At 44.6% G+C, this 24,844-nt stretch overlaps 1 protein-coding gene across 10 annotated transcripts in view; it reads left to right on the plus strand.

Annotated features, from left to right (window-relative positions):
- Nucleotides 1–24,844, plus strand: part of ST3GAL4 (ST3 beta-galactoside alpha-2,3-sialyltransferase 4) — a 558,945-nt gene that overhangs the window by 300,575 nt on the left and 233,526 nt on the right. For all 10 annotated transcript variants that reach the window (XM_086918360.1, XM_086918364.1, XM_086918362.1 and 7 more), the window contains 3 exons: nucleotides 12,166–12,240; nucleotides 18,923–19,020; nucleotides 20,819–20,882. In XM_086918360.1, coding sequence (XP_086774486.1) covers nucleotides 12,166–12,240; nucleotides 18,923–19,020; nucleotides 20,819–20,882 — 237 coding nt within the window. The remainder of the gene's footprint in view (nucleotides 1–12,165; nucleotides 12,241–18,922; nucleotides 19,021–20,818; nucleotides 20,883–24,844) is intronic.

Genomic DNA, 24,844 nt, shown 5'->3' on the forward strand with positions numbered 1-24,844 from the left:
TACTCCCACCGCGACTTCATGAAGCCGCCGCAGATCAGCCACGTTACAAGTGGCACGTTGAGGGTGAGGAGTAAAACCACCCAAAGCAGGCCAAGCAGTGCCCGGAATGGACAAAGGACCTAACCTCGGAGCGGTTAAAGCGTGCGGTAGGGCGCCACCAAACCAAACTCCATGCTGCCAAGCGTCAATAGGAACCTCCAGTGCTCTGTACGGAGCGTACGCAGCCGGTACTACCGTAGCTGTGTATGTGTGGAACACACCAGAATTAGCGTCCACCGCCGGAAATGTCACCCACGAATAAAACAGTTCGTACGGGTAAGCATGTTCCGCGCTCACCACCAGAACCACAGCCAAGCCATCTAAAGGGACATCATATATCCGCAAATGGTCACGCACCGCAATGCGACTATGCTGCGGGATGTCCACAGGCTGAGCCATGTTAGCACAGGAATTAGAAAAAACAAAGTATACTTTGTAGCACAACTGGGTAGTAATTCAAAGAAACCGTTTTAGATATATTCAAGCTCGAAAATGACCTATTTCAAAAATAGGTAGGTTCTTCCGACACTGCCGTTTTCCGGAAACGGGAATGTAGGCGTTAAGGTTTGAATGATATACTACTCGAGTGTCATGTTATAGGGCCAACCAACGTATGGGCGCCGTGTCGCAGGGTTTCCGTTCTCTCACAGAACTGTGCTCAGAGACCTAGAACCTGGGTGAGTCAGGGTGACCCAAAACTCACCTATGTTTCAGAAATCCCCTTACCAGGCTAGCTACAGTATCTCATCGGCAGTAAATACTTCCCGATGTCTTAGACAATCCAGAACATGAACTTAGAATACCTCAGGTATCGTGGAACACATGAACACTCTTTCGTTATATTATCATTCCAAACCGAAACTGGGAGGCAATGAGAACACGTGCAAGTTTGAAATGTTTATTTTTTCAATGCAACATTCTCAAACGCAGTATCTTGTATAATACCAACATACATATTATAAAAATCAAAGTCAGCAGCATAGTCACTAATCCATAATAAGCAAACTGTGATAACATATTATGATGCAAAATCTATAGAATTCTGTATCACCTATATTTCGCGCACCCTAATTAGCATATTATATTATATCTAAGAAGGTCTCATTTGGGCTTTAGCTGGGCGAACCCATACCTCAAATTCTCAGTAGTAGGAGATCACATCAACAGCTACCAGCTCTCAGCATGTCCAGCATCAAGTGTGTTTAGAATTTCCTGTAACTGTATCTTGAACTCACGTAAAGCCCAACGTTGGCACAAACATTATTTGTGTTATGACTAACGTAGTGCGAGGATCAGGCCTACAATAACCTTGTGTTAGAGTGTGCAGCTCTCAGTGTGCAGACAGTTGTTCCAAATGTTCCAGGCACGACTGATATCAGTGCAATAATATATTATTCTGAAGTAAATCAAATCCTTCTTCTAGGTTAAAAGCTGTAATAACAAGTAGGTGTCGTGTGCAAACCGAAGCAGAAAGAAAAGATGGCGTTTAAACTTTTAACAAGCACATGCTAACTTAACACAACCTATGGGAACGTAATAACCATATGACAAACTCTTACTTCCACCCGCGTTGGCTCTTCGTGTCAGGTGTGGCTTGTCAGGCAATGTTAACTGAATCAACACCAAACTAATGGTTTTATGCCATCCTGGGCACATATACATGAAGGGCTGGGCAAGGAGGGTACCATGGATACTGGGTCCCCCTCCGAGACAGACTCAGCAGGACATGCTAACAAGTGGGGCAATGGGAATCCCAAGGCATTTAAGAGGACAGCTGGCCGTAAACCACCCTGGGAGGGGTGGTGTAATTGTGCAGTCACAGGAACAACTTCTGTAGAAGCAGCGGCCTTGGCAAGGGGGTGTGTCTCCCCTCTCACCACTGGGTCTGACAGAAGGGAGGCAATGATTTGACTTTCCAGGGTAGGAGGGTCCTGCTGCCAGAATTGGATTCCCTCTGGTTTAAGATATGCATCCATCCCTGAATAGAGGGGATTTATCAGTCTAAAGTACATAGGGAGTTTAAAAAGGAATGGGGGCACCTGTCCAGAAGGGGCATGCTGGCCTCCGGTCCTGTATGGGCTTGGACTTGTTTTGGCTGGACTTAGAAGAGGCCCAGTAATCAGCAGGCTGTAGGTAAAGATGCCGACCTTGGTGGGGTGCCCTGGTTGTGACGGTGGCCACCCCCAGAGCTGTGGAGGAGTTGCAGGGTGATCCAGAGTCAGCAAGGTACAAAAAGGTACTATACTGCAGCAGCACAACAAGGGTGCTAAGCCAAGGATACCCAGGGATGTCTTAGCGTGTCCCCTAAAAGATCTACTGCACCCGTTAGTCCTACGGGCGGTTGTGGGTCTGAGCAACAGGGGGCTGCCTGGAATGCTCCGCCCACCTTTTGGGGGGCGCGAGTAAGGGAGTGGAATGGTGATCCACTGATGGGAGGGGAGGCCCCTTCCAATAATTGGTAACCACCGATTGGCGACAGCCACAGTGCAATTTGGCTCATCAGGCGGCATAGGGGCTGGCCTGCCCTGGGATCGCCCGTAAGATAACCCACCATGTTGGCATATTGGTTATGCAAATAAACCTGCAGCAAATATCTCCACTAAGAAGGTGTTGTGTGGTTTATTTATGTATGTTGCTGTATGAGAACGGAGGAATGTTACAGATATTGGCACTATGCCAAGGCTATAACAATACAAAAGGACTGTCAATGGTCCGTACAACTAATGGGGGCAAATAAAATGTGATGGACTCTGTGTCTACCTATAAAGTGTGTACAACAAAAAGGAAATGAATCCCATCAGCCAACCCATATGGCAGAGCTTCATCATCTGGGATAGAACCAAAGATGGTCCAGTTAAGGAGCCACACACCTGTTGGAATTATGTGCTTCTCCAAACCCAAGGAACCACCAGTGATGGATCGTACCAAAAGTCAAATCAGTTTGGAATGGTGTGGGATGTTAAATTGCAGTGAGAAAAAAGTGTGCAAAAAGTGAGATGTAAAATTGTCTACCATGATTTAAGGAAAACCTTATTAGGGAAAATCATGGTGTCAAGATTAAAATGAGTGTGAGACAGTTTGACACAATAACTGTCTATTAAGGATGGTATTTGATCAACATGTTTCAGCCATTGTAGGAAAGTGTTCCCGGCTTTCGTCAGGACCTCTTGAACACTACTGCAATTCAGCTTGACCTAAGCTTAGTGAAAAAAGCAAACATTAACACAAATTAATGATACAAAACATCCTACTGTACATTAGATTTTCCAGACGGGGGAAGTCTGTTTCATAAGGTATTTAGGATTCTTTCCTAAAAAGGAAGATACTCAACCAGGGACAACAAATAGGTAGAACACAGACACACATTTCTATTATTTTTGCGCCATATGTTTCTTTATGCCAATAGGTCATTCTCCAAAACGATAGAGATATGTTTTTTTTTTTTAATTTTCACTCACCCAAAAATGCATGGGAGAAAGCCTCACCTCTTCCTGGCCACTGCTCAGGGTTGGAGGCCCGCTCCAATTCGTGAAATAGAATAGTGGGTGTCTGGTTGGATCACATCCATACTAATGATTCACTGGCACAAAGTGCTAAAAACCTAGGCATTGTTTCTGAGTACATGACAGACAGCAACTGCAAGGGCTGCCGTGAGAGTGAGACACAGTTAGTAACAAATCTCTGATTCTAACAATAGATCAATGTAAGAGCAGTGAAAAAAGCTCTTCAAGGCTGGCTGATAGCGAACCTAGTTCATTTAGTAACAATAAGGAGCTCATCAAACTCCGCTTTGTAATTGTAATCCAACAGCCTATATCCTGATATCCAGAGCGCTCTCCTAAGAATGAAAATAGAGAAATGCTTTGCTGTGTAAAACTGGAAAATAAGCGCTCTCCTAAGTATGAAGTAGGAAACCGCTTCGCTTTAGAGAGCTGCATGAGCTTGGCTGGCGTTGCTTCCTCACCTGTCCGTCGGTGCCCCTGGACTGATCCTGAGCCGAGGGGGAGGTACCGACTGGATTGGGGAGGAAGTTAATATATGTTACATGGGCCAATGGGGATGCTCCATAGCTGTAGGACCAGAGTGGAAACTGTATTATCAGCCAATAGAATCGCTTTTACTTGACGGGAACAGAGAGGAAGTTAATAAGTGTTACATGGGCCAATGAGGATGCTCCATAGCTGTAGGACCAGAGTGGAAACTGCTGTATCAGCCAATTGAATCGTTTTTACTAGAACAGGAAGTGGCTGCTTCTCAAAGGAAGTGTGCCACGGTGCTTGGACCAGCCCACACACAGGGTAGCTGTAGGACCGTAGTGGAAACTGCAGTATTAGCCAATTGTAAAATATTTATAAGTAGTTTCGTAGGAAGACCTGCACACACTAAAAGGGATCACCCATGTTGGTGGGTACAAACCCAAGTCCTCTATTAAGAACTTGTTCCTCAAGGTCACTGAGGGTCCAAGAGCTAATATTCACTATGAGACTTCCCTCTGTGCTGGGTCCTGCTTGTTGTTGTTGTTGCTGCAGATGGCCCTTCCTGCTTCGGGTGTAGGGAAAGGATGGTTAGTCTTCCCATTGAACCTGGGGCTGGCCTCTCCTTCTGCCTCTGCTCCGTCCACGGCCCTGTCCTGAAACAGCCTGGTCATTAAACCATTGTGGTGGAGGCTGAAAATTGGGCATTGGTTGTGGGAATTGTGGCTGATGGTATCCCAAAGCAGCCGGAGACCACCAGGGACCTTGTTGGTAAAAATTACCACATTGTCTGGCCCGACTACTATGCCAAGGCTGCCCAGGGAGCCACGTAGGGAACCCTCCAAAGGAGCGGCCGCCTTAGTGCCACAGAACAGGCACAGAAGTTGGCTGACGAGGCCCCCTGGGCGAGAGACCAAGGGGTCTGCTGGCTGCGTCATTGCTGGCTGTTGGAGGGGGGCAGGGGTACAAAACCTTCCCCCGCCCACTGGGCAGTCTCTTGACTGCTGCCCGTCTCGCTGTTTCCTGCCCTACTGCTTACCCTGCGGACGGCCCAAAAAAAAGGGATATGGGGAGGGGAAAATATAGCTTATTGTTTTGTGTTGCAGGAGGATTTACAGGGCGATCCAGAATCTGCAAGGTACAAAAGGGTACTATACTGCAGCAGCACAACAAGGGTGCCAAGCCAAGTATACCAAGGGATATCTTAGCGTGTCCCCTGGAAGAACTACGGCGCCCCGTTAGTCCTATGGGCGGTTGTGGGTCTGAGCAACCAAGGGCTGCCTGGAATGCTCCGCCCACCTTTTGGGGGGCGTAAGTAAGGGAGTGGACTGGCGGTCCACTGATGGGAGGGGTGGCCCATACCAATAATTTGTAATCTCCGATTGGCGACGACCATGGTGCAATTTGGCTCATCAGGCGGGCAGGGGCTGGCCTGCCCTTGGATCGCCCGTAGGATAACCCACCATGTTGGCATATTGGTTATGCAAATAAACCTGCAGCATATTTCTCCACTATGAAGGTGTTGTGTGGTTTATTTATGTGTGTTGCTGTATTAGAACAGAGGAATGTTGCCGATATTGGCACTATGGTATCTAGCCGGTCTGCAGCTTGGGGCTGCTGTGGCATTTTTGGGGAGGGTGCTCACTGGGGGTTCTCTATCAGCCTGCCAGTGTTATTATAGCCCTTCTTAATGACCAGCAGAAGTGTAGTGGTAATCACGAGGGACAGAGCCCGTGCTGGATGGAATCATTTAAGGGTGCACATCTTTTGTGTTTATTATTGCATCGTGGCTGTATTCTCACCAATAATATGATTTTAGAGCATTTATTGAAGCGCTATTACCGTTTCTAAGCATTGTAAAGTCTAGGAATGATGGACGGATTATCCTTGCTGGGATTGAGCTTGTGTCCTTCAGACCATCGCTTTTGTCAGTGCTTCTTAATTAAGCTGCCCAACTTGCAGCTTCTTTACTACTCTAAGGCAATCACTTACCCAGGGTACACAACAGCACTAACAACCTAGTGTACTTTGGTCATGCAGTGCTGTATTCGTCCTTTACGGTGCACGCCAAATGTGAGCAGTGGAAAGAATTTACCCTTGGGATTTCTTAGTGAGACACTCAATCATACCACACATCCACACATCCAGCCAATGGGAAAACTTTGAAGGTCAAAATTATATAAAAAGTATATCAACATTTTTTTTTAGCACAGCATATACAATATTAAAAATGATCAAAAGATCACAGTACATCTAATTCAATAAACATTAAAACTCAATATTTCGTGTTATAGACACAATTATAAAACAATAAAAACATACAATAGCAGCACATTCTACAAAAGACTACAATAGACTATTAAGGAAGGAACTCACACCGGGCCACATGAATGCACCCTTATTGCGTTAACCTATACATAACGCATGAACGGTGACAAACAATTTATACGAGATTACAAACAAGGACTCATAAGAACCAAATAATCACACAGAATATCGTATAAATCTGAAACAGTGAGGACAAGACATTGGGATCTGTCCATAAAACACAGGGTTAAGATACAATTGTGGAATATAAGGTGGAAGGACTCTTTATTCTATTGTCCTGAAGAAGGTGGAAACAAACTGTTAATTCTACCGAAACGCGACGACGCAAACAGACAAGTTAAATCTGTAAACAGGACAATTGGCTTAATGACAGAGTCTTTGTCTTGAGCTATGTTCCTAGTTATGTATAGATTAACGCAATAAGGATGCATTCATGTGGCCCGGTGTGAGTTCCTTCCTTAGTAGGTTATTGTAGTCTTTTGTAGAATGTGCTGCTATTACATGTATGTTTTTATTGTTTTATAATTGTGTCTATACCACGAAATATTGAGTTTTTTAATGTTTATTAAATTGGATGTACTGTGATCTTTCGATCATTTTTAATATTGAATATGCTGTGCTAAAAAAAATGTTGATATACTTTTTATATAATTTTGACCTTCGAAGTTGTCCCATTAGCTGGATGTGTGGTATGATTGAGTGACATCACCAAGAAATCCCAAGAGTAAATTATTTTTATCAAAACTGATTTGGGGCGCTCCATCCCTTCGGATTAAAAGAGCCCCTCCCCTTGTTTTCAAGGCAAAGCAGTGGCAAGAAACAAGCTCAACAAGCATTGGCAATAGGTTTTGCTCATGCAGCATCCTTTGCATTTGTCAATGTTTTTTACACATGTTGCACAGCAGGGCTGGTTGCTGTGCCACATTGCTAAAAGTGTGTGCTGCAGCCAGCATTGGCCACCTCATACCGCTATTATTTTCTTTACCGTCAGCCATGTTGTACATGCCTTAAAACATTGACAACGCCAATTGATATCACATAGGCAACACTTATTTCCTGATATTATGGCAGTGCTTCCTACTCTGGTAAGCACTCTATCACCCGCACAAACATTGTATAAACCGGCGCTCGCACTGTTCTTTGAGGAGTGCACCACTCTAGATTAACCAAATAATGCCTATAAGGTGGCTCCTTGCAACCAATCCGTTGGGGCTAAATTTAAAGATAAGTGGGCCATAACATAGCATATAATTTTAACAAAGTTATATGCTTCACCTGATGATACAAAAGGTTACATGTTGAGGGGAGAGCCGGCAGAATATAGCAATGAATTTACCAGTCGGTGAGTGACCAAGAAGAAAGTTGAACAGTTGCACTCGATTTATTTAAAGTGCAATATTGTGCTTCAGAAAATGAAAGTGCAAATTAAATCAGAGAAGCTAAAATGTTTTTTAGAAGAAAAGCTTCTGCAACTTCATTTTCTCCCCGTAGGTATGGGAATGTCAAACATGGGCATCTTTAATCGAGCGAGAGTCTAGGCGTAACATGTCTAGGCCTAATTCACTCTTTCTAATATCCCCAGCCATCCGACTGGACCCGAAAGCTTTTGTGCAGTATTTCTGTGTGCAGGTAGTTGGCTCCATGCAGCTCCACACCTATGTCAATCCGGTCAAGAAATTATATGGGGTGCATCCGTAGGCGTCACTCCTGCGAGCTGAGGTCAGTTGCTTTCAAGAATGTCTGAGCTCCCAGACACAGAGTCCCAAAAGCATTTTGGTGGACCAGTGTGCAGATTCCTAGACTTAAGATCTTATTAATGGATAGAGTCCTGTCACAGAACAGGGAGGATGGAAGGTTCGGTGAGGAATCTGCGGCTAGATAGTCTCTACCAGAAAGAACATTACTGAAGGTAACTAATTTGTTCTACTAATAGAAACTTTTAACAGCGTATTACTCACCTTCTGAATAGATACTAAAGCAGTACCTAATTGAAGGTAGGTTGTGAATAGACTCAAACCAGAAAGTCTAAAAGACTGGAACAGGAAAAAAAAATGCCCCTCTCAGCAGACCTTACCGCCCAGTCAATAGTACTTTGTGAACATACGGAGAGACACCCAAGTAGCCATCTGCCAAATGTCCAGGACAGGGAATTTGAGCGTCAATGCAGTGGCAGCAGCATTGGCCCTGGTGGAATGAACACAGTCCTTCCAGATGCTTTTTAGTGTAGCTGATCTTAATACAGCAGAGACTGGTTCTCTTCTGTACAGACGTGCCTCTCTTCGCTAATGTAAATGCCACAAAGAACTGATCATCCAACCTGTGGCCTTTGGAATAATCAACATAGAAACTCAATGCTAATTTAGTGTCCAAGTCATGGAGTCTGCCTCCTCCTCACAGGGGTGAGGCAGAGCATAGACCGTCAACAGGGTGATGCTTTGACTGACGTGGAATGGTGTTTCGACTTTTGACAGAAATGATGCCAGAGTCTGCAGAACCAGCTTGCCTGGAAAGGATGTGATTTATGGCGGTGGAAGGGTAGAGGAGTCTGCTGCTGACCCAATCGTAGTCCAATAACCACCACTGAAAATCTTCCATATTTTTATCTGAAATCTGAACACGGTTGCAGTGCGGCTATTGATGGTGGGCCCACTCAACCTTTAGATCTCACTGCAGAGCCTGCATATGCCACCTGACATGCTGGATGAGTAGGAGGCCATCAGTACCAGCAGCCTCAGAGTCGACTTTGCTGAAATCTAGGACTGAGGGTGAAAGATCAAGATCATTGCATGAGTGTCCTGGATCTTTCTTGGGGTAAAGGAACGAAACAGAACCGTATCCAGAATCGCACAGATGAAAGGGAGCATCTGAGAATGAGTTGGGTGTGACTTCGGCACGTTCATAGTAAGCTCCAAGGATGAGAGGAGATTGGACAAAGTCTGAGGAGGTTGGTAATTGCCTGAGGCGAACCCACCGTCAACAGTTGGTCTTTGAGATAACGCGCACCCCCAACCTCCAAAGACATGCTCCCATCACTGATATCACTTTTGTGATCACCAGAGGTGAACTGGTGAGACCAAAAGGGAGCACAGCAAACTAAAAATACTTCTGTCCCACCACAAACCAGAGGTAACACTGGTGGGCTGACCGGATGGATATATGGAAATCGGTGTCCTGCAAATCCAACGCTGCTATCCAGGGGGGCCAGCAGGATGGGTATATTTGAATGTGTGTCATGCAGGACCAATGCTGCTATCTAATCTCCAGGGTCTAAGGCAGACCAGACCTGGGCTAGTGTATCTTGAATTTTTCCCACCAGAAGAAGGCATAAAAAGGGCACACGTCTAGAATAGGCCAGAGGACTCTACTCTTCTTAGGCACCAGGAAATAGCAGGAATAGTAACCATGTCCTACTTCTAGCACAGGCACCCTCTTTGGCCGTTTGAGAGATGTGGAAGTGTAGAAAGGAGGGGGGGGGAGGGGGACTTAGCCCTTCCGATCAATTTTCAGGACCCACCTATCTGATGTTTTTGCCTGCCAACCCGACAAGAACTATTAGCCCCTGCGTTTGACTGGGTGGCTGAGCTCTACTAAGGTCCTTCTAAAGGGGTTTTGCAGGTGGAGTTGAGGGTGGCGGGGTTGTAGGGTAGTGGATTGAATGGCCCTTTGACCTTGGGTGTGAGGGCAGTGGGTACCACAGCCACGACCTCAAAGTTGCTGGGTGCCATGCTGAGGTTTAATTGGCTGACGGTATGGGTTACCCCTGCTTTAGCTACAAAAGGAACAGTAGGGCTGATCTGACTGATGAGGTGAGGCAGATAAGCTCTCCTGGAACTGCTCAAGAGCAGAGGTCGCCTTATCCCCAATCATGGAGTCCCATTGATCCGCATGCCCATGATGGACCACTGGACAGCGTCTGAAAAACCAGTGCTCCCTAGCCAGGCATCGCAGCGAATGGCAACACTGGTGCTAATAGCTTACTCATTTAAATCAGTGTTGTCCAAGACACAATGCATTGTGAACTTGGTAGCATCACAAGTGTCCTGAATGACCTGGGAAAAGACAGGCAGGAGATCTTCTGGGACACCAAGGAGGACTTGAGACCTGAAGTTTCAGAGGGTGTGGGAATAGCACCTCAGCTGGCATTCACTGACCAGAGAGCCAAGCTGGTGGAGGAAAATACTTGTTTGCCAAATGTTTTAATACTTTTTAAATCTCTATCTGGGAAGCAGTTGGGAAGGAGTTGGGACGGTTCTTCGTTGAGGACGCTTTCACCACCAAACTTTCATCTGAGGTGTGCTGAGATAGAAAAGCTGTATCAGCCAAGGCAGGGCGATGCTTCCTACAATTTAGGTGGTTGACTGGTGGACCTGAGCTAGGTTTGACTCATGCCCCCATTTAGCTGTCTGCTAAGCTTTTGTTAAATGGCAGAAGGAGGCCAAAGGGTGTTTTCCTTGCTGGAAAACATCAGTAAATGCATAAGTCTTTACCTCCAAGGTGGGGAGCTCGAGTTCAAGGACTTCATCATTACCACGGCGTAGGCTGCGGACACCTCTGTTGCTGGTCCAGGGGGTGAGAGGAAGCCCATTTCAGGAGAGGTATCAAGACCACTAGCCTCCTGCAAGCCATCAAACCAATCACCATCTTGATAGGGCTAGGCAAACTCATCACCCGCACCATAACCATTGTCCATACCCATGCCAAAAAGTTAATGTAGTGTGTATTGTCTCCCTATGAAGGTGTGAGAGCAAGTGGAGGAAGCGGCACCCCAACAGTCATCGGGCGTGGCCAAACCATCACCGTCTCGGACAGTAAAATGGTTAGCTTCCTGGCCGGCGTCTATGGATTCAGTACTGGTGCCCGCTGCACCCGGTCTGGAGCCCAAGCTATTATAACAGACTTGGAGGGTCCAGCTGGCTACCAGTACTCCAGGTGAAGGGCCTCTTGCACACTTTAGAAACTTTGAAAAGATATTGAGGTTAAGAGAGTCTGAGAGACACAAGAGAGCATCTGGAGGCACGGAAAGAAAATAACTAATGGCCGCGCACAGGGGTGGCGCCTATATAGGCTCGGCACAAAATTTCCGGACTTGAACATCATCGATGCAGAGCTCCACAGAACCACCTTCTGGCACGCAGAAGTACTGCTGGAATGCTTTCAGATCCAGTCTATCGACTGGGAAATAGCCAAAAGGTAAAGAATCTGCAGCTAGAAGTCTCGATCAGAAAACATGTTTTTTAATTAAAGTCTTCAATATATGCTACCTGCCCCTAAATGGACAATGCTGCTGCTGTTCAAACAGTAAAGACCAACACCATAAAGGGTAAAGCAAAGGTATTGTACTCCAAGATAAACGGCTTCCAAAAACACTTTCCAAGAAAATTTGTTCTAGCTTCTAGCGTCTGCAATTTACACCCAGTCCTCATGCAGCCAAGAGAAGTTTACTGGGGATGCTGTCTTCACCTGAAAGAGCATTACCAAAAGTAAGTAACTTGTTCATCAACTATTATGAGAATGAGCAAGTGTTACAAATGCCTCGCACAGTGATATGAAAGAGCTGAAATGCAATCATATTTTACTTTTTCAAAAAGTCACATGAAAAAATGTTTTCTACCAGGTACACATTAGTAGAATACTGTCTTGGAGCACGGCATTAATATCTTTGTATCAATTGTTTTAGTTTTGAAAGAATTAGAGGAATAACTAAATTAAAAAATCCTAAAGAATGTATGTACCAATCCTAATAGTGTCTTGATGTGAGCTCTCTATTAAAAGCTGCAATGTATACCCTGTATCCCACAAATGACCCACGTTTTCTGTTTTGCAGGCGTTATAAAGATGACAGTCGGATAGTGTGTTCTCCTGGAAGTGTGGAGGCCATGGCAACAGCATTTATAGAAAAGTGAGTATGCTGCTATGCTACATATGATTTAGGGGGGGTGCTGGGTCTTTTAGTAGTCTAATTGGTAAGAATGCTAGCAAGAGATGATTAAACATATATAGTTATACATATGTTCATAAGTCATTCAGTGTGTCTTTAACTGACATTGCAATCTAATTGAAGATTCTTGAAGAGAGGAAAATTAAGAAAAATTATCACCAGCAGGTGTATACATTTATTTTATATTGAAAGCAAACAAAACTTAATGTATACAGTAGCAGTGGTTCACATACATAAATCTCATGATACATTGACCAGGGTCGTTGCTTAGTTATAGACTGAATCAGATCCAATATGGTAACGTATCTAAAATCCACTTCCTCTTTATGCAAGTTTGGAAAGACAAGCAAAAGATGTGGGGCTATAGACAATATAATTAGCTTGTATCTCTGTGCGCTCCTGTTATTATAATTGGGTGATAGTCTCCTCGTGTTGGCGCAGTCCTTGTAACACTGTGTCTGTCAGTGCCTTAATAATATGGTAGTAGAGTGTGGTCGCTTGATCACAAAGGGCGCGCTCTTTCAACATAAACCAGAATGGTTTTGCTTAAAGTTCAACAGTTTGAAACCTTATTCATATAGAAAAGTTTTTGCAGATCGTTTAGTTCATAGCAATTGTGTTTATTGGTAGAACATTTCCTTAGAAATTGACATTTCCAATTTTGAATGCCAAGATTCTCGTTTTGAATGCTAAGGTCTTGTATGTTTTCGTTTTTTACAGGCCCCTGACGAAGGGTTTTCTGTTTATAACCCGAAATGCATTGGGCATAATGTAACATTGTGAAACACTCATGAACTTAAATGAATCCTCCATTGGAAATGATGTCAATTTCTAAGGAAATGTTCTACCAATAAATACAATTGCTATGAACTAAACAATCTGCGAAAACCTTTCTATATGAATAAGGTTTCAAACTGTTGAACTTTAAGCAAAACCATTCTGGTTTATGTTGAAAGAGCGCACCCTTTGTGATCAAGCGACCACACCCTGCTATAGACAATATGTCATATAATGGCTAAGTGAAGTTGGATTGTGCATCGACGTTTCGGTCTCGGTCATTGTGTATCAGTGAGACCCTCTTCAGGACTTTGGATATTTCAAGATAAAGGACCAATCTGAGGCCTGATGTTCTAAAGTTGTCTGGGACTATTAATGCCTGCTAGAAAGTCACGCTGTTTGAAATCTAATGCAGCATTAGATTCGAGCTGAGCACGCAGAGACTCCAGTGATATCTCCTACCCAGGTTGTCAAATATGAATTCCTCGGGGTTTTTTTTCCGCCACATTGTATCATTTTGTGAAAACACTCAAAAATGTATAATTGAGCAACTTTTGCATCACCTACATCATGAATAGATGTGGTCTCCAACAGCATGACTTTCTAGCACGCTTTCATATTCCTAGTCAACTTTAGAACATCTGGCACAAGCAGTCACGTTTTTGCCCTCCTTGGGGCAGAGAAACTACTCTGGTTTATTTTTTTTTTAGAACACAATTTTGAACAGAATAGGCAGTGAATACCTGGCTTTGTTGGTGCTACTGTACCCTCCACTACCCTGCCTTGTTTGGTTGACTGAGTAGGGCGGCTGGGGTGTCTGCACCGCCTTGAAATGACTAAATTCTATCTTGTCAATCAATGAGTTGTTGTTGATGATGATTTTGCCAAGATCATCACAGTGTGCCACAGGGATCACACCTTTTTCCTATCCCTTTCAATATTTATGTACTATTGTTTGATCTATTTCTAGCTGATCTTGGTGTCATGTTAAGACTTATGCAGTTGATACTTAAAATTGAAGTTTGGCTATCACTGAATCTTTTAGCTGAATGGTTGAAGGGGTCTGATGTTTCTGCTATCATATGGAATAGGTGAATCCAAGCTGCATGAGCCTGAATGCCCAGAAATCTATTGGTCACTTGTTGTTCTAGTTAACTGGCAAACAAGACATGAATTCTGGGATCAGATCTTTAGGAAGTAAAAATGCAGGGATTTATTTTTGAACAGTGACTGCCTTGGACTGTAAAAGGTAGGGCCGATTTCGACCGATAACCATTAAGTATTGCCCGGCGTTAGCCGCCTCTCATACCACTCGAAATTATCAAACAAAGAGGCAGGCGCTGGAGACTGGAAGGCAGGAAACAGGAGTTTATTCCGACGGAGCAGAACACGTCAAATCAGACAACAGGGTATCTTCTCGAGGTGCTCTAACCACATCTCTGAGGCCTGGCCTCTTATACACAGGTTTATGGTCTTTATTACAGTTTATTACATGTGGCACATTCTTGTAAATACTTTGAAGTATGGAAAGACATCCTCGGAATCCCCGCTTCAAGCCCGTTCCCACACACATTTACAGTAGAAGTCCCCACCCCGATCTCAGTAGGTGATGACTGTCACGCAGCTGGACATTCCGCTGGTTCCCGGAATGTGTGCGGCTGATCGGATCTCATGGGGTGGGGGCTTTGATCAGTCGTAGTCCTTTGAAGTGGGGCAGCTTCCTACTGTAGGGGGCAATAAACTGCATCCGCAGGGTCAGGTGGTGGCCTGGGATCGGGCCTGGGCAATCGGGTACAGAGGAAGGGGTTTATCAAAGGATGTGTGATCATGAAATGGGATGAAGGGAGGTGTTTGATTGGGTACGGGATGTGGCTCCGAGGCAGGGTCGCGCTGAAGGGGAGGTTTATGGCCCAAGCATGTGAGAGCGGAGGCTGTCAGCGTGCGGGGGATGCTTGCGAGGTCAGAAGGAGAGAGAGAGAGACACGCTGGCTATCGGCAGTGGGCAGAGAGGCCACGGCATTCAAAATGGCTGCTACTTACGCGCACATACGAGCCTGAAAAGGGACAAGATGGCGCCGATAATGTTGATGTCGCAAACTAGATTTTAACAGGACTCTCAGGTAAATTGGGCAATTGAGTCCTCTATTTACCACCTACAATTACATCGCAATTTCCATTATTTACTATCACAGAAAACAGAGCAACAATTCCTACAGCCATGAAAAGATCAAGGATTGATTAGAGATACCCAAAAATTCTAACATTATAAAGATAAATGCTTGTATTGCAGAATTCTGCTACTCAGGCCCCTATTTCCTGCAGACTTTGTTAGTTGCATTTGTTGCGGTGACCTCAGGGGTCCAATTTAAAGCTCCTACCCTCACCCATAATCACTTTTTTGGTGATCCTAAATATCGGATGCATAATTTAATCTACACTAGCATGTTAGTTTCTTGAGGACGACCAGAGAGAATGTCCCAGTTCCTTCACTCAGATAATAAAAAGGCAGGAGGTAAATCTTTCCTGACCATTGCAAGCACTTTGTGGAACTTTTTACCTGACAACTTGCAACAGAATTTCTTCCTTTCTTGATGGTTCTTAAGACTCCGCTCTTTTAAGCAATTGCATTTGGACTACATCAGTTTCAAAAATGTTACTACTTTAGAAATGTGTTAATTAAGTGTATGACATCAGACTCATGACTCGATGTTGAGGTTCTTCTATACAAGAACGCATGGAAAGATTTTCCAAAAGAACAAGGACGTACAACTGTTTTTTTATCTTAGTAAAGAAGAAAGATTTAAGACTGGATCAGAAATAAGTCAACAGATGGGTTAAGCGGGCAAAGTTTTGTATGTTACCTCTGCAATATACTTTTCCCCATTTTAATTGGGGACACTGCACAGCATCAGTAGGCCTACAAGACCTACTTCCATCTGTTGGTTTGAAGGCAGCTCAGAGATTTTCTCCAAGTCCTAGGCGGTGGCTGCAGCAACTTTATGAGAAAAGTGTAAATTACTCTACGAGTACTTGTACAACTGGCAAATAACCTCAGTGCATAAAGATTTGATCTTGCCTTATCAAACCATCAAATTTTATTATCAAACCATTTCAAGTAGTAAAGTATATGGAAGCCACAGCAGACACAAACCTGGCAAAGTGACATCTCTAGAGGACTGTCATCAATACATACACATATGCTCTCTTCATGAGCACGCTCAGTGCCGACTGATGGACCAGTGTAATCTCTAGGCGGCTTTAAGTCATGCTTCTTTTTGGCCCCGAGTGCCAGATTATATATGCATCCTCTCGTGATAGCCTAAAGGCCCAGTGGACATATAAGATTAGAGTAATTCAAAACCTAGCACAGCGTTATTGTAACCGCAATTGGATTTTGCTGTTTTGACATACATGTGCACTGTGTTGTGCTTTCTTTATTTAGGTGCCCTGCCCTGACCTCTGTATCATTATATATTACAGGTAGTTTAGAAAGTGTTTTTAGTGTGCAAACTAAATATATTTTGATTTTATTTTCGTTATTTTTTTTCTCATTTTGATTTGTCACCATGGTTGTTATTTTACAAAATTGATTACACCAGCTCTCCTAGGTCTTGGTATTCCATGACTCCTGTCAAACTTCTGGTGGTAAATACTAAGGGCCAGATGTATTAAAGGGTTTTACCCATTTCGTGTCTATGGGAAAATGTGTTCATACATATGGCCTTAAATGTATTCAGTTTAGTGTTTTGTACTTATTGCAGATTGATTGAAAACCTCTCTGTAGACCCAGCAAGAATATTTTGATTTATTAACTCCCAAGTTATTAAATAAGTTATTTGAGTGTATACTTCTTCAAACTTTTCTCTGTCTATGTTTTATAGTTTGTAACTGGTGGGAAAATCTTAACTTCTGTGAAGTTATAACCAGATACTTTTCAGAGTGCCAGGCATTATAAACCCATCCTTTGATCAAGGCTTAGTTGATTTCTCCATATCCTCTAACCTTCCCTTTAGTTTCTTTAGGTCTGTTTTGTCAATCATTGAGTAAACTAGCGCAATTGGCAATTTCTGTATTACGGACTTTTGTAACACAAATCACAACTCTTTTCTGTAGCAACCAGAACCAGGCAAAATCCTTCCTGCTACCGAGGGAGCGCCCAACAAACCTGTTTCCGTTCATTAATCCATTGGCTGAGTTAATAGAACCGTAATACACGCTTGTAAATTGGTTGTTTAATGATCTTTCCCTTGTCTGAACTACTGTCTGTTAGAATTTCTTTTTTTAATAAAAGGTTTAGTAACCCTCATCCACCATTCGAGGTTGCAGTGTGATTGCCTGAGGTCTCAAGTCTCCATCTGGATCCAACACACAACTCGTATCAAGCCAGCCGATAATCCATTGATGGTTTTACGCATTATCGTATCATCCATTCCTATATCTTTTCTGTAGGTCAAAGTCAGGGCAACCTCCCCCTCATGCAAACAGCACCAGAGTACCAGAGGAATCCCTCATGAACCCGCATTCCATGGACACGACTTGAGAATCAAGTCTGTTATTTCACCCCTGAACTTTTCATGACCAATCCCCAGGTCTTTCATTCCTCACAATAATGCATGACCGGCTTAGTACTTAAAAAAACAAAAAAACAATTGATGTAACTTTGCTACCATTACTATTCCGCCCGTAACTATCCTGCCCCCAACCTGCTGAGATCTCACTCTTTTCCCCCTCAACATCACCTTGCACACCTCCCTTTTGAACTTTTCATAGCACACCAATGGTTTCTTTTCACCTACACCAAGCATGTCTTTCTCAAGCTGGACCACACTTTTTGCTCATCATAATTGATGTTTTGTACTAACACAAATCCATCCATGTATTTCAATATTTCTATGAATTATTGATCGAACAATCCTTCTTATTCAGGAATTGGCTAATCTCACTCTTTTCCTCTGCCTCAAGATTTAGACATCTGGATTAGTGCTCTGCATCACAATACCTGTCCTGCAAGAAAAAGTCCTGCAAACCTTTGAATATTTTTCTTGCCTTCCAATTCCCCAATATTATTGAAGTGCTAATAAATTTACCCTATATAATTGACTTCTTATTCAACCGAGACATGGCCTTTGCTTAATTTGCTCCTGTGTCTGTGTACGGTATGTCACAGGCAAAGTGCCAGAATGTTCCCATCTTCAGCTTGGATGTTATGCTTTCCGCTGCCCAACTCAACCCATACAATGCTGGTCCTCCAACCCCATCATCCCTCCAGCATCCACAACCAGGGCCTAGCAACGCATGCCAGTTACTTGTTTTTCACTCGCCTATTAACTCTGGCCTGTTATTCGCTGTTTCTAACCATGTCTTCTCCCCCGGCACCCTTCCCCGAGTATGTTTTTCAATAGTTGCTTTTCTCTTTAATATATTGTTGAAAAGTTTTTTATGAATAATTCTCTTGTGCGCCTGTGCATAAAAAGGGCTGAGTGCGGTCTAAAGCGGAGCACTCTAGGCACCCTGGCTGCTTAACTGAAAATAGTGGTACAGATAGTTGTAAGAACTTCTGGGTCTGGAATTCATGGCCTCCAAGAAGAGAGGAGATAGGCTTATTAAAACCTACTTTGATTATAAATATTTTTTTAAGTGTTTCAGGCTCCCCTGTAGCTGTGTTAATATCCTAGTAGTCATGTTATTTATGAGATAAAATCTACTGTGTTGTGTGGCTACCATCGCAGGCACATTGTATCCTGCTCTGGGAGAGAGCCTGGCTTGGACACTATTTCTCACCCAGGATAGGAAATACTTCTCATGCTACTACCAAGATGATGTGTGCTCTTGTCCTGCATCAATAAACCTTCTGCTTATCTTGCAGCTACACCCGGGATCCCCAGGCTTTTTTAGAGCCCAGTAACTTCTTCTGGGTGAAGACCAACTCTACCTATACACTCCCATTTGGCACCAAGGGAATTGGTAAGTAGCGCCTTTTTTGGTGTATCTAGATCTTTGCTAGACTTTGCTTTCCTTTCCTTCTTCACTCCTCTCTTTTGTCTCCTTTTGCTTCTCTGTCTCCATGAATCCCTTCCTTACATGAATCGAAAGCTGCGTGAAGGAATGCCAGCGTGATGGAGCGCCTGCGTGAATTGTACAATTATCAGGACCGCGAAAGCGACATTGAGTCAACGGATCCTACTTACTTTCTGTTTCCAGCACATGTTGGCTTTACACTAACTATATTGCATTTCTTAAACAGATGTGCAGGTGAACAACATTGTCTTTAAATGCTCTCTTAATCTGTTTTAAATGTGTAAATCTTTATAAGAATAAAATTAACAATTGGTAATTGATTTTGTAAAAGAAATGATTAAACCAGCTGTACAGTTATAGTGGTTAAATACAAAATAATATCACAACACTAAATTGACTCCTGAAATTTAACGCACATGTGCTCAGGATGCTGGATTAAAGATAAAATAAAAAGTAATTTGTAAATAGTAGCTTTTTTGATTTTGTCAACCATGTAAAGGGGGAAGGGTAAGAAAAGGGAGGGGGTTATAAAACTAAACAAAATAATACTTAAAAGTAGGCCTGACAACTATGAATCTCGAAAGTGAGTAACTGTTGTAGGGTGCATGCTTTGATGCCTTGCGAAGAAATTGAGAAAGCTCAGCTCCCAGACAGTGGTCCATATTTGGGCAATACTTGGTATCATTTTGGTGAAAAAAAGTGCAGATCTCTGCATGTGGTTTTGACTTGAATAAGTCCATTTGGGTGCAGTGAACATGTTTCTCCTCTCTGTTGGTAGAGTTCCTCATTGGGTCCTAATCTTCTCTTATTTGGAGATCAAGGAATTTCCAGACATTAAAATCATACTTTGGTGTTAATAATAATTTGTGAAGTGAGGGTTTTGTCCTGGTGCCTCCACTCTGCTCTTTAACAACCCTTCTCCTTTAAAAAACAACCCTGCCCACCCCATCATAGAGCCCTGGCTCTCCGTTCTCTCCCAAGCCCTTCTTCACTGATATTTTGCTACAAGTGCTCAGGAGCAGAAGCGGGCGAAATGCGCCCAGGGTCTTAGTGAATGCGACAAAGGCAGACAGAACAGGCCTGGTCCCGTCAGTGATGTACAGTCGCAAAGAGCAAGCCTTGCACCCTTGTGGAAGGAGCAGAGAAAGTCAAGCCAAGCCTAGCGGCCTCCTGGTCTCTGGCACAGGCAGACACAGGATGTCTGATCTCCACATGGATGCAACTTTTCTGGCTCGTCTGTCATTTGGCGTCAAGCAAATTGTGAGCCCTCCTCACATGGCTTTGAAGAACTGACTGTAAGCCATGGGGGCTTCATGCTTACTGGACAGACCTCATTCACTGATATCAGAATACAGAAACAAGGCTCTTCCGGCTTCTTAGAGGAGCTGGTCAAGGCAGAGGGGACCAGGTGGTTCTGCTTTTAAGCACCAAAGGAAGGCAGTAGGGCTTACAAAAATCGTGGCTACTTTTGAATTCTTTGAAGTCCAAATCCTGACTTGAATTCTATGTTCATCGAGCCCTCGTTTAATGCTTCGACTGGAGACGCTGCCGTACAATAGACATGTGCGCAGTTGCACACAGCGACCATCTGACCATGTAGAGGGAAATCATAGCTGTGTGTGACCTTTTACAATCTATACATTGAGTTTGCTGTTCACCATCACAGACCTCCATTTCCAACTATCAAGCCACTGCTCTTTGGGTTCTGGACCTCCAACATTAATTTTCGTTTCTCTCTTTGCAGAGGACCTGCTGCTCAAAGTCCTGACCATCACTTCAAAGTATAACCTTCCGCCAGAGATGAGTAGGTGAGCACAGGTGAAATTTGAACCATTGGCATTGTTTAATTGTATAATTATAGGCGGCTCTTTGTGTCTTTGGTGATAACGTGATCCCAAAATGCACATGTGCTGAGCCTGATCACAGCCATGTGTGGCCTTCAAGGTTCATGTCAGCGGAGTGGTATCTTTGTGACGTACCCATGGTTCCTCTTGAGTTTATTATGTCCCATCTCTTAAGCAAGCGGCAGCCAGACAGGTGATCCTATCATTGGAAAGAGCAGTCTTCCATTGAGCTTCTAGACTCTTTTCAGTTCCCCATTTTTAGGGATCATGATTGCATCATTTTAAGTCTGATTAGTGGGGCGCTGACACCATTTATGTAGAACATCTAACATTCTATACTCTCTTTAAGTGTCTTTGGCCCGCCTCCTTCAGCCTTAGACCTATTTAGGTTTTATATATTCAGCCATTGGCTTGAGACCCTGTCAATCACATCTTTCATCAGTTGATAGGAGTGTTTCAGTCTCACCCTGTTTGTTTTTGCTCTTTGGGTGTGCTCTTTCACCTCGATTGGAATGTATGAGAGCAGTTTTACATCAGGAATCAGTTGGCAAGGAGCCCAGGGGCTCTGGGGAGCACCTGCTGACAAAAGCATCCGAAGTAAGGAATGCCACAGGAATGAACGCAACACCTATTCCTTGTGTAAGGTGCATTGCAGATGCTTTGTTTGCACTTCAGTAGAAGAAGTGTGACATTTGTACAGTACACACACACACACCCAATATGTGCATCACTCAAACGGCAGCACATGTTTGTTTTCACGGTCTTTGCACTTCCCGGACAGCTGATGAATCTGTGTGCGTAAATGCTTTTGCGCATTGATGTCAGTCAGTCTATGATACAAGCGTTTGCAAGTTTTCTGCATATTTTTCGTGTCTTTTCATAACTAACAAAAGCCAGTACAGTACATACCGGCTAATTGTCACAGTTAAAGTTGTCCCCCTTTGCGCAACATTTGCTAAGATTTTGTGGAAAGGAGGGGGTTCTCGGCGCCCCATGTCTCTGTCCACCTGCTGTCTGTTTTCGCTATGCTAAATCGTCTAATCCCACTCTTCTGCCATAGTGCCAATATCTGCAACACTCCCCATCCCTCCCACAGCAATTACTTTAGCGAAATAATCAGACACAACACATTTTCAGTGGAGAAAATTGCTGCAGGTTTATTTGCATAACAAATATGCTAACATGGTGGGTTATCTTACGGGCGATCCCAGGGCAGGCAGCCCCTCGCCACCTGCCCACCTGATGAGCCAAACTACCTGGTGGCCCTCGCCAACCGGTGTTTGTTGATTTTGGGGGAGGGTCTAGCGCCTCCCACCGGCGGACCACCAGTCCGCCCCTTACTCACGCCCCTCCCAGCTAAGGGGGGGGACGGAGAGTTGCAGGCAACCCCCAGTGGCTCAGGTCCACAACCGCCCGAAGGACTAACGGGGCGCCGTCGCTCCTCCAGGGTCCAGCGTGAGGACCTCCCTGGGGATTTTGGCTTTCGCACCATTCCTGTGCTCCTGCAGAGGGTACCCTTACTGTACCTTACAGCCTCTGGATCCCCCTGTAACTCCGCCACAGCACTGGGTGTGGTCACCGTCACCCAAGGGCCCCCCATCACTATAGACCTAGTGGCCTACAGCCTGTTCATTCAAAGGCCTCCCTCAGATCAAGCAAGGACATGTCCATTCCTCCTCTGGACAGTTGTGCTGACTAGCAACCACAAGCCCTTATCAGTTCTGCCGCTCTACAGACCTGGGAACTGTATTAGTACTGTCCCTGATCCTCTCAACTATGACTGAAAATTGTGCTCTGGAGTTGTCCGTATTAGTACTCCATCCCCTCCATTTCAGCACTATCCAGGCCAGTCGCACCCTCCTGGGTATGCCTCACTCGCGCCCCCTGCTCACAGAAAGGCCTATTTATGTGTAGCCCATAACCTTGCATTTATTCCCGACAGTATATCAGGGTTCTGCTGAAACTTAGCTTGCTTTACTGCCAAGTGCGCATTGCACCTTCGCGGATATGCATTTCCTACTCCGTTTCTGGCCGACAAGCTGATGGCCTTGCCAGCCCCAACCCTGGCCGAATTAAACGAAGCTATACTGTTACCCATGTGCACAGCTGCTGTTGCTAATGATGGTCCCCTGCAGAACCGGTAAACTAGATGCTGTACTATATCATTCACTCATGGCGCAGCACCAATTGGCCCATAACATCAACTTAGCAAGCCCAGGAGCAAGCCTGAGCTGGCTACCCCAGGTCCCTGCTGCACACGCCTTACCCTAAAGAGCTCTCATAATTAAGGAGCATTCAACCCAACAGAACTGACCCATCTGTATCCAACTGGCAGTGTGTCAGGAGAAGCGAACCAGGCCCCCTTAAGGCTAAAAAGATGCCCTGGGCCGAAGGCAGTTGTCCGCCATGATAGTGACTTACTGAGTGAACATTATTTCAACCACCTAGCTAACTATATCACAGGAGAACTCCTGCTTAAAAATGTTTTGGGCGGGCCCTAACTGCGCTTACGGAAGTCCAGACTTGACAATACCGTTGCCACTGACCACCTGGACAGGCCATCTCCCCTGCTGTGTGCAAACCCTATAGTGTGTCACAAGTACTGACCTTGAGATAACTTCTGAAAAGACCCCTGGGCACCCCCCTAATGATTACCATACCACCAGTCTTCTGCCCATCTACCCTTGTGGTTACCCTTCCTGTCACCTATCAGCTGAGGCCAGTAGTTGTATAAGGTAATTGAGCACAACTGGGGCTGATGTGTAAGGATGTCATGGTAATTGCACAACCGCTACACTTAACACTGCTTCTACTCTCCCCTACAGGAAGTCAGAACCAGGGTGTCACCTTGCCCCCCAAGGGCACTTAACCAGGAACAGCATTCAGGCTCCGAGCCCGGAGCACGCCCTGGCCATTCCTGCTTCCGTTCCCACCTGTCCTTCTCAGAGTGGTGCCTGTGTACTTGATCCGATTGTCCTGAAATTAGAAAAAGGTTCCACTCCAATCCTGGACATGCTGACCTAGAAGCCCACACACTGGCTCCAGTGTGTTCTTCCCCTGTACCTGCTCCGAGCCCTGGCAAGCCAGCCTGCTAGGCGTGGTTTGATCATTATAGAACGAAACCCGTGCGTTTCTGGAAGAAAGAACAAATCCATGGAAACAGCCCCTAACCAGCATTGACAGGTAAGCCTATTGCTAACTCGATCGCCAGGATTAGAGCCCCTTACTTGCGCAGTAGTTGCTGTACAAAAGAACACATTCAATTAATGCACTTGGGCTGCACGATATGCCCAGATACACCAGTTATTTAAAGGAAAACTTATTTCAATTTTGTCACAGGGGATGCAAGATTTGCCCACACTCTGCCACTGCTTACAGAGAGAACACCCCAATTATTGCCCAGTCAAACAACAAATTGCCCAGACTCATCAGTTGTTTTACAACAGAAAACATCCAATTATTGCACAGGAGCTACCTGCTATGCTCACCCACCAGTTCACTACCAATTTATTACTTCCATGGATTGTAACCTGCGCGCCCCGCAATGACACCTGGGGAGAACCTGGGTGCTATAACCCTTATACCTGTTGATAGTTCAGGTGGCCCCCCATGTGAGTCGGGCGGTTCTCCAGCGGATTCCTGCATTTGATACATAAAACATCCATTAGAAACCCTGCCCCCCCTCATATAACAATAGGGAGTCTATGCAATGAGACAGGGGCCATCAATGCCCCCCACGCTACTAAGGCCAAGCCTATTTGTCAGATACGAGAACTAGTTTGTCCACATTACATTCTCGTAGGGAGTTGGGTGGGGCAAATACTTGCGTACATCCAGCGCCTGATGCAGTAGTGTAGTGTCTTGAAACTAAGTCAATTATTCGAATGCTAAGTCTGATAATGACCATTGCCTTTGGTGTGTGTGAT

Source organism: Lissotriton vulgaris, chromosome 4_1 (genome assembly GCF_964263255.1).
Source record: "Lissotriton vulgaris chromosome 4_1, aLisVul1.2, whole genome shotgun sequence".
Classification (NCBI taxonomy): domain Eukaryota; kingdom Metazoa; phylum Chordata; class Amphibia; order Caudata; family Salamandridae; genus Lissotriton; species Lissotriton vulgaris.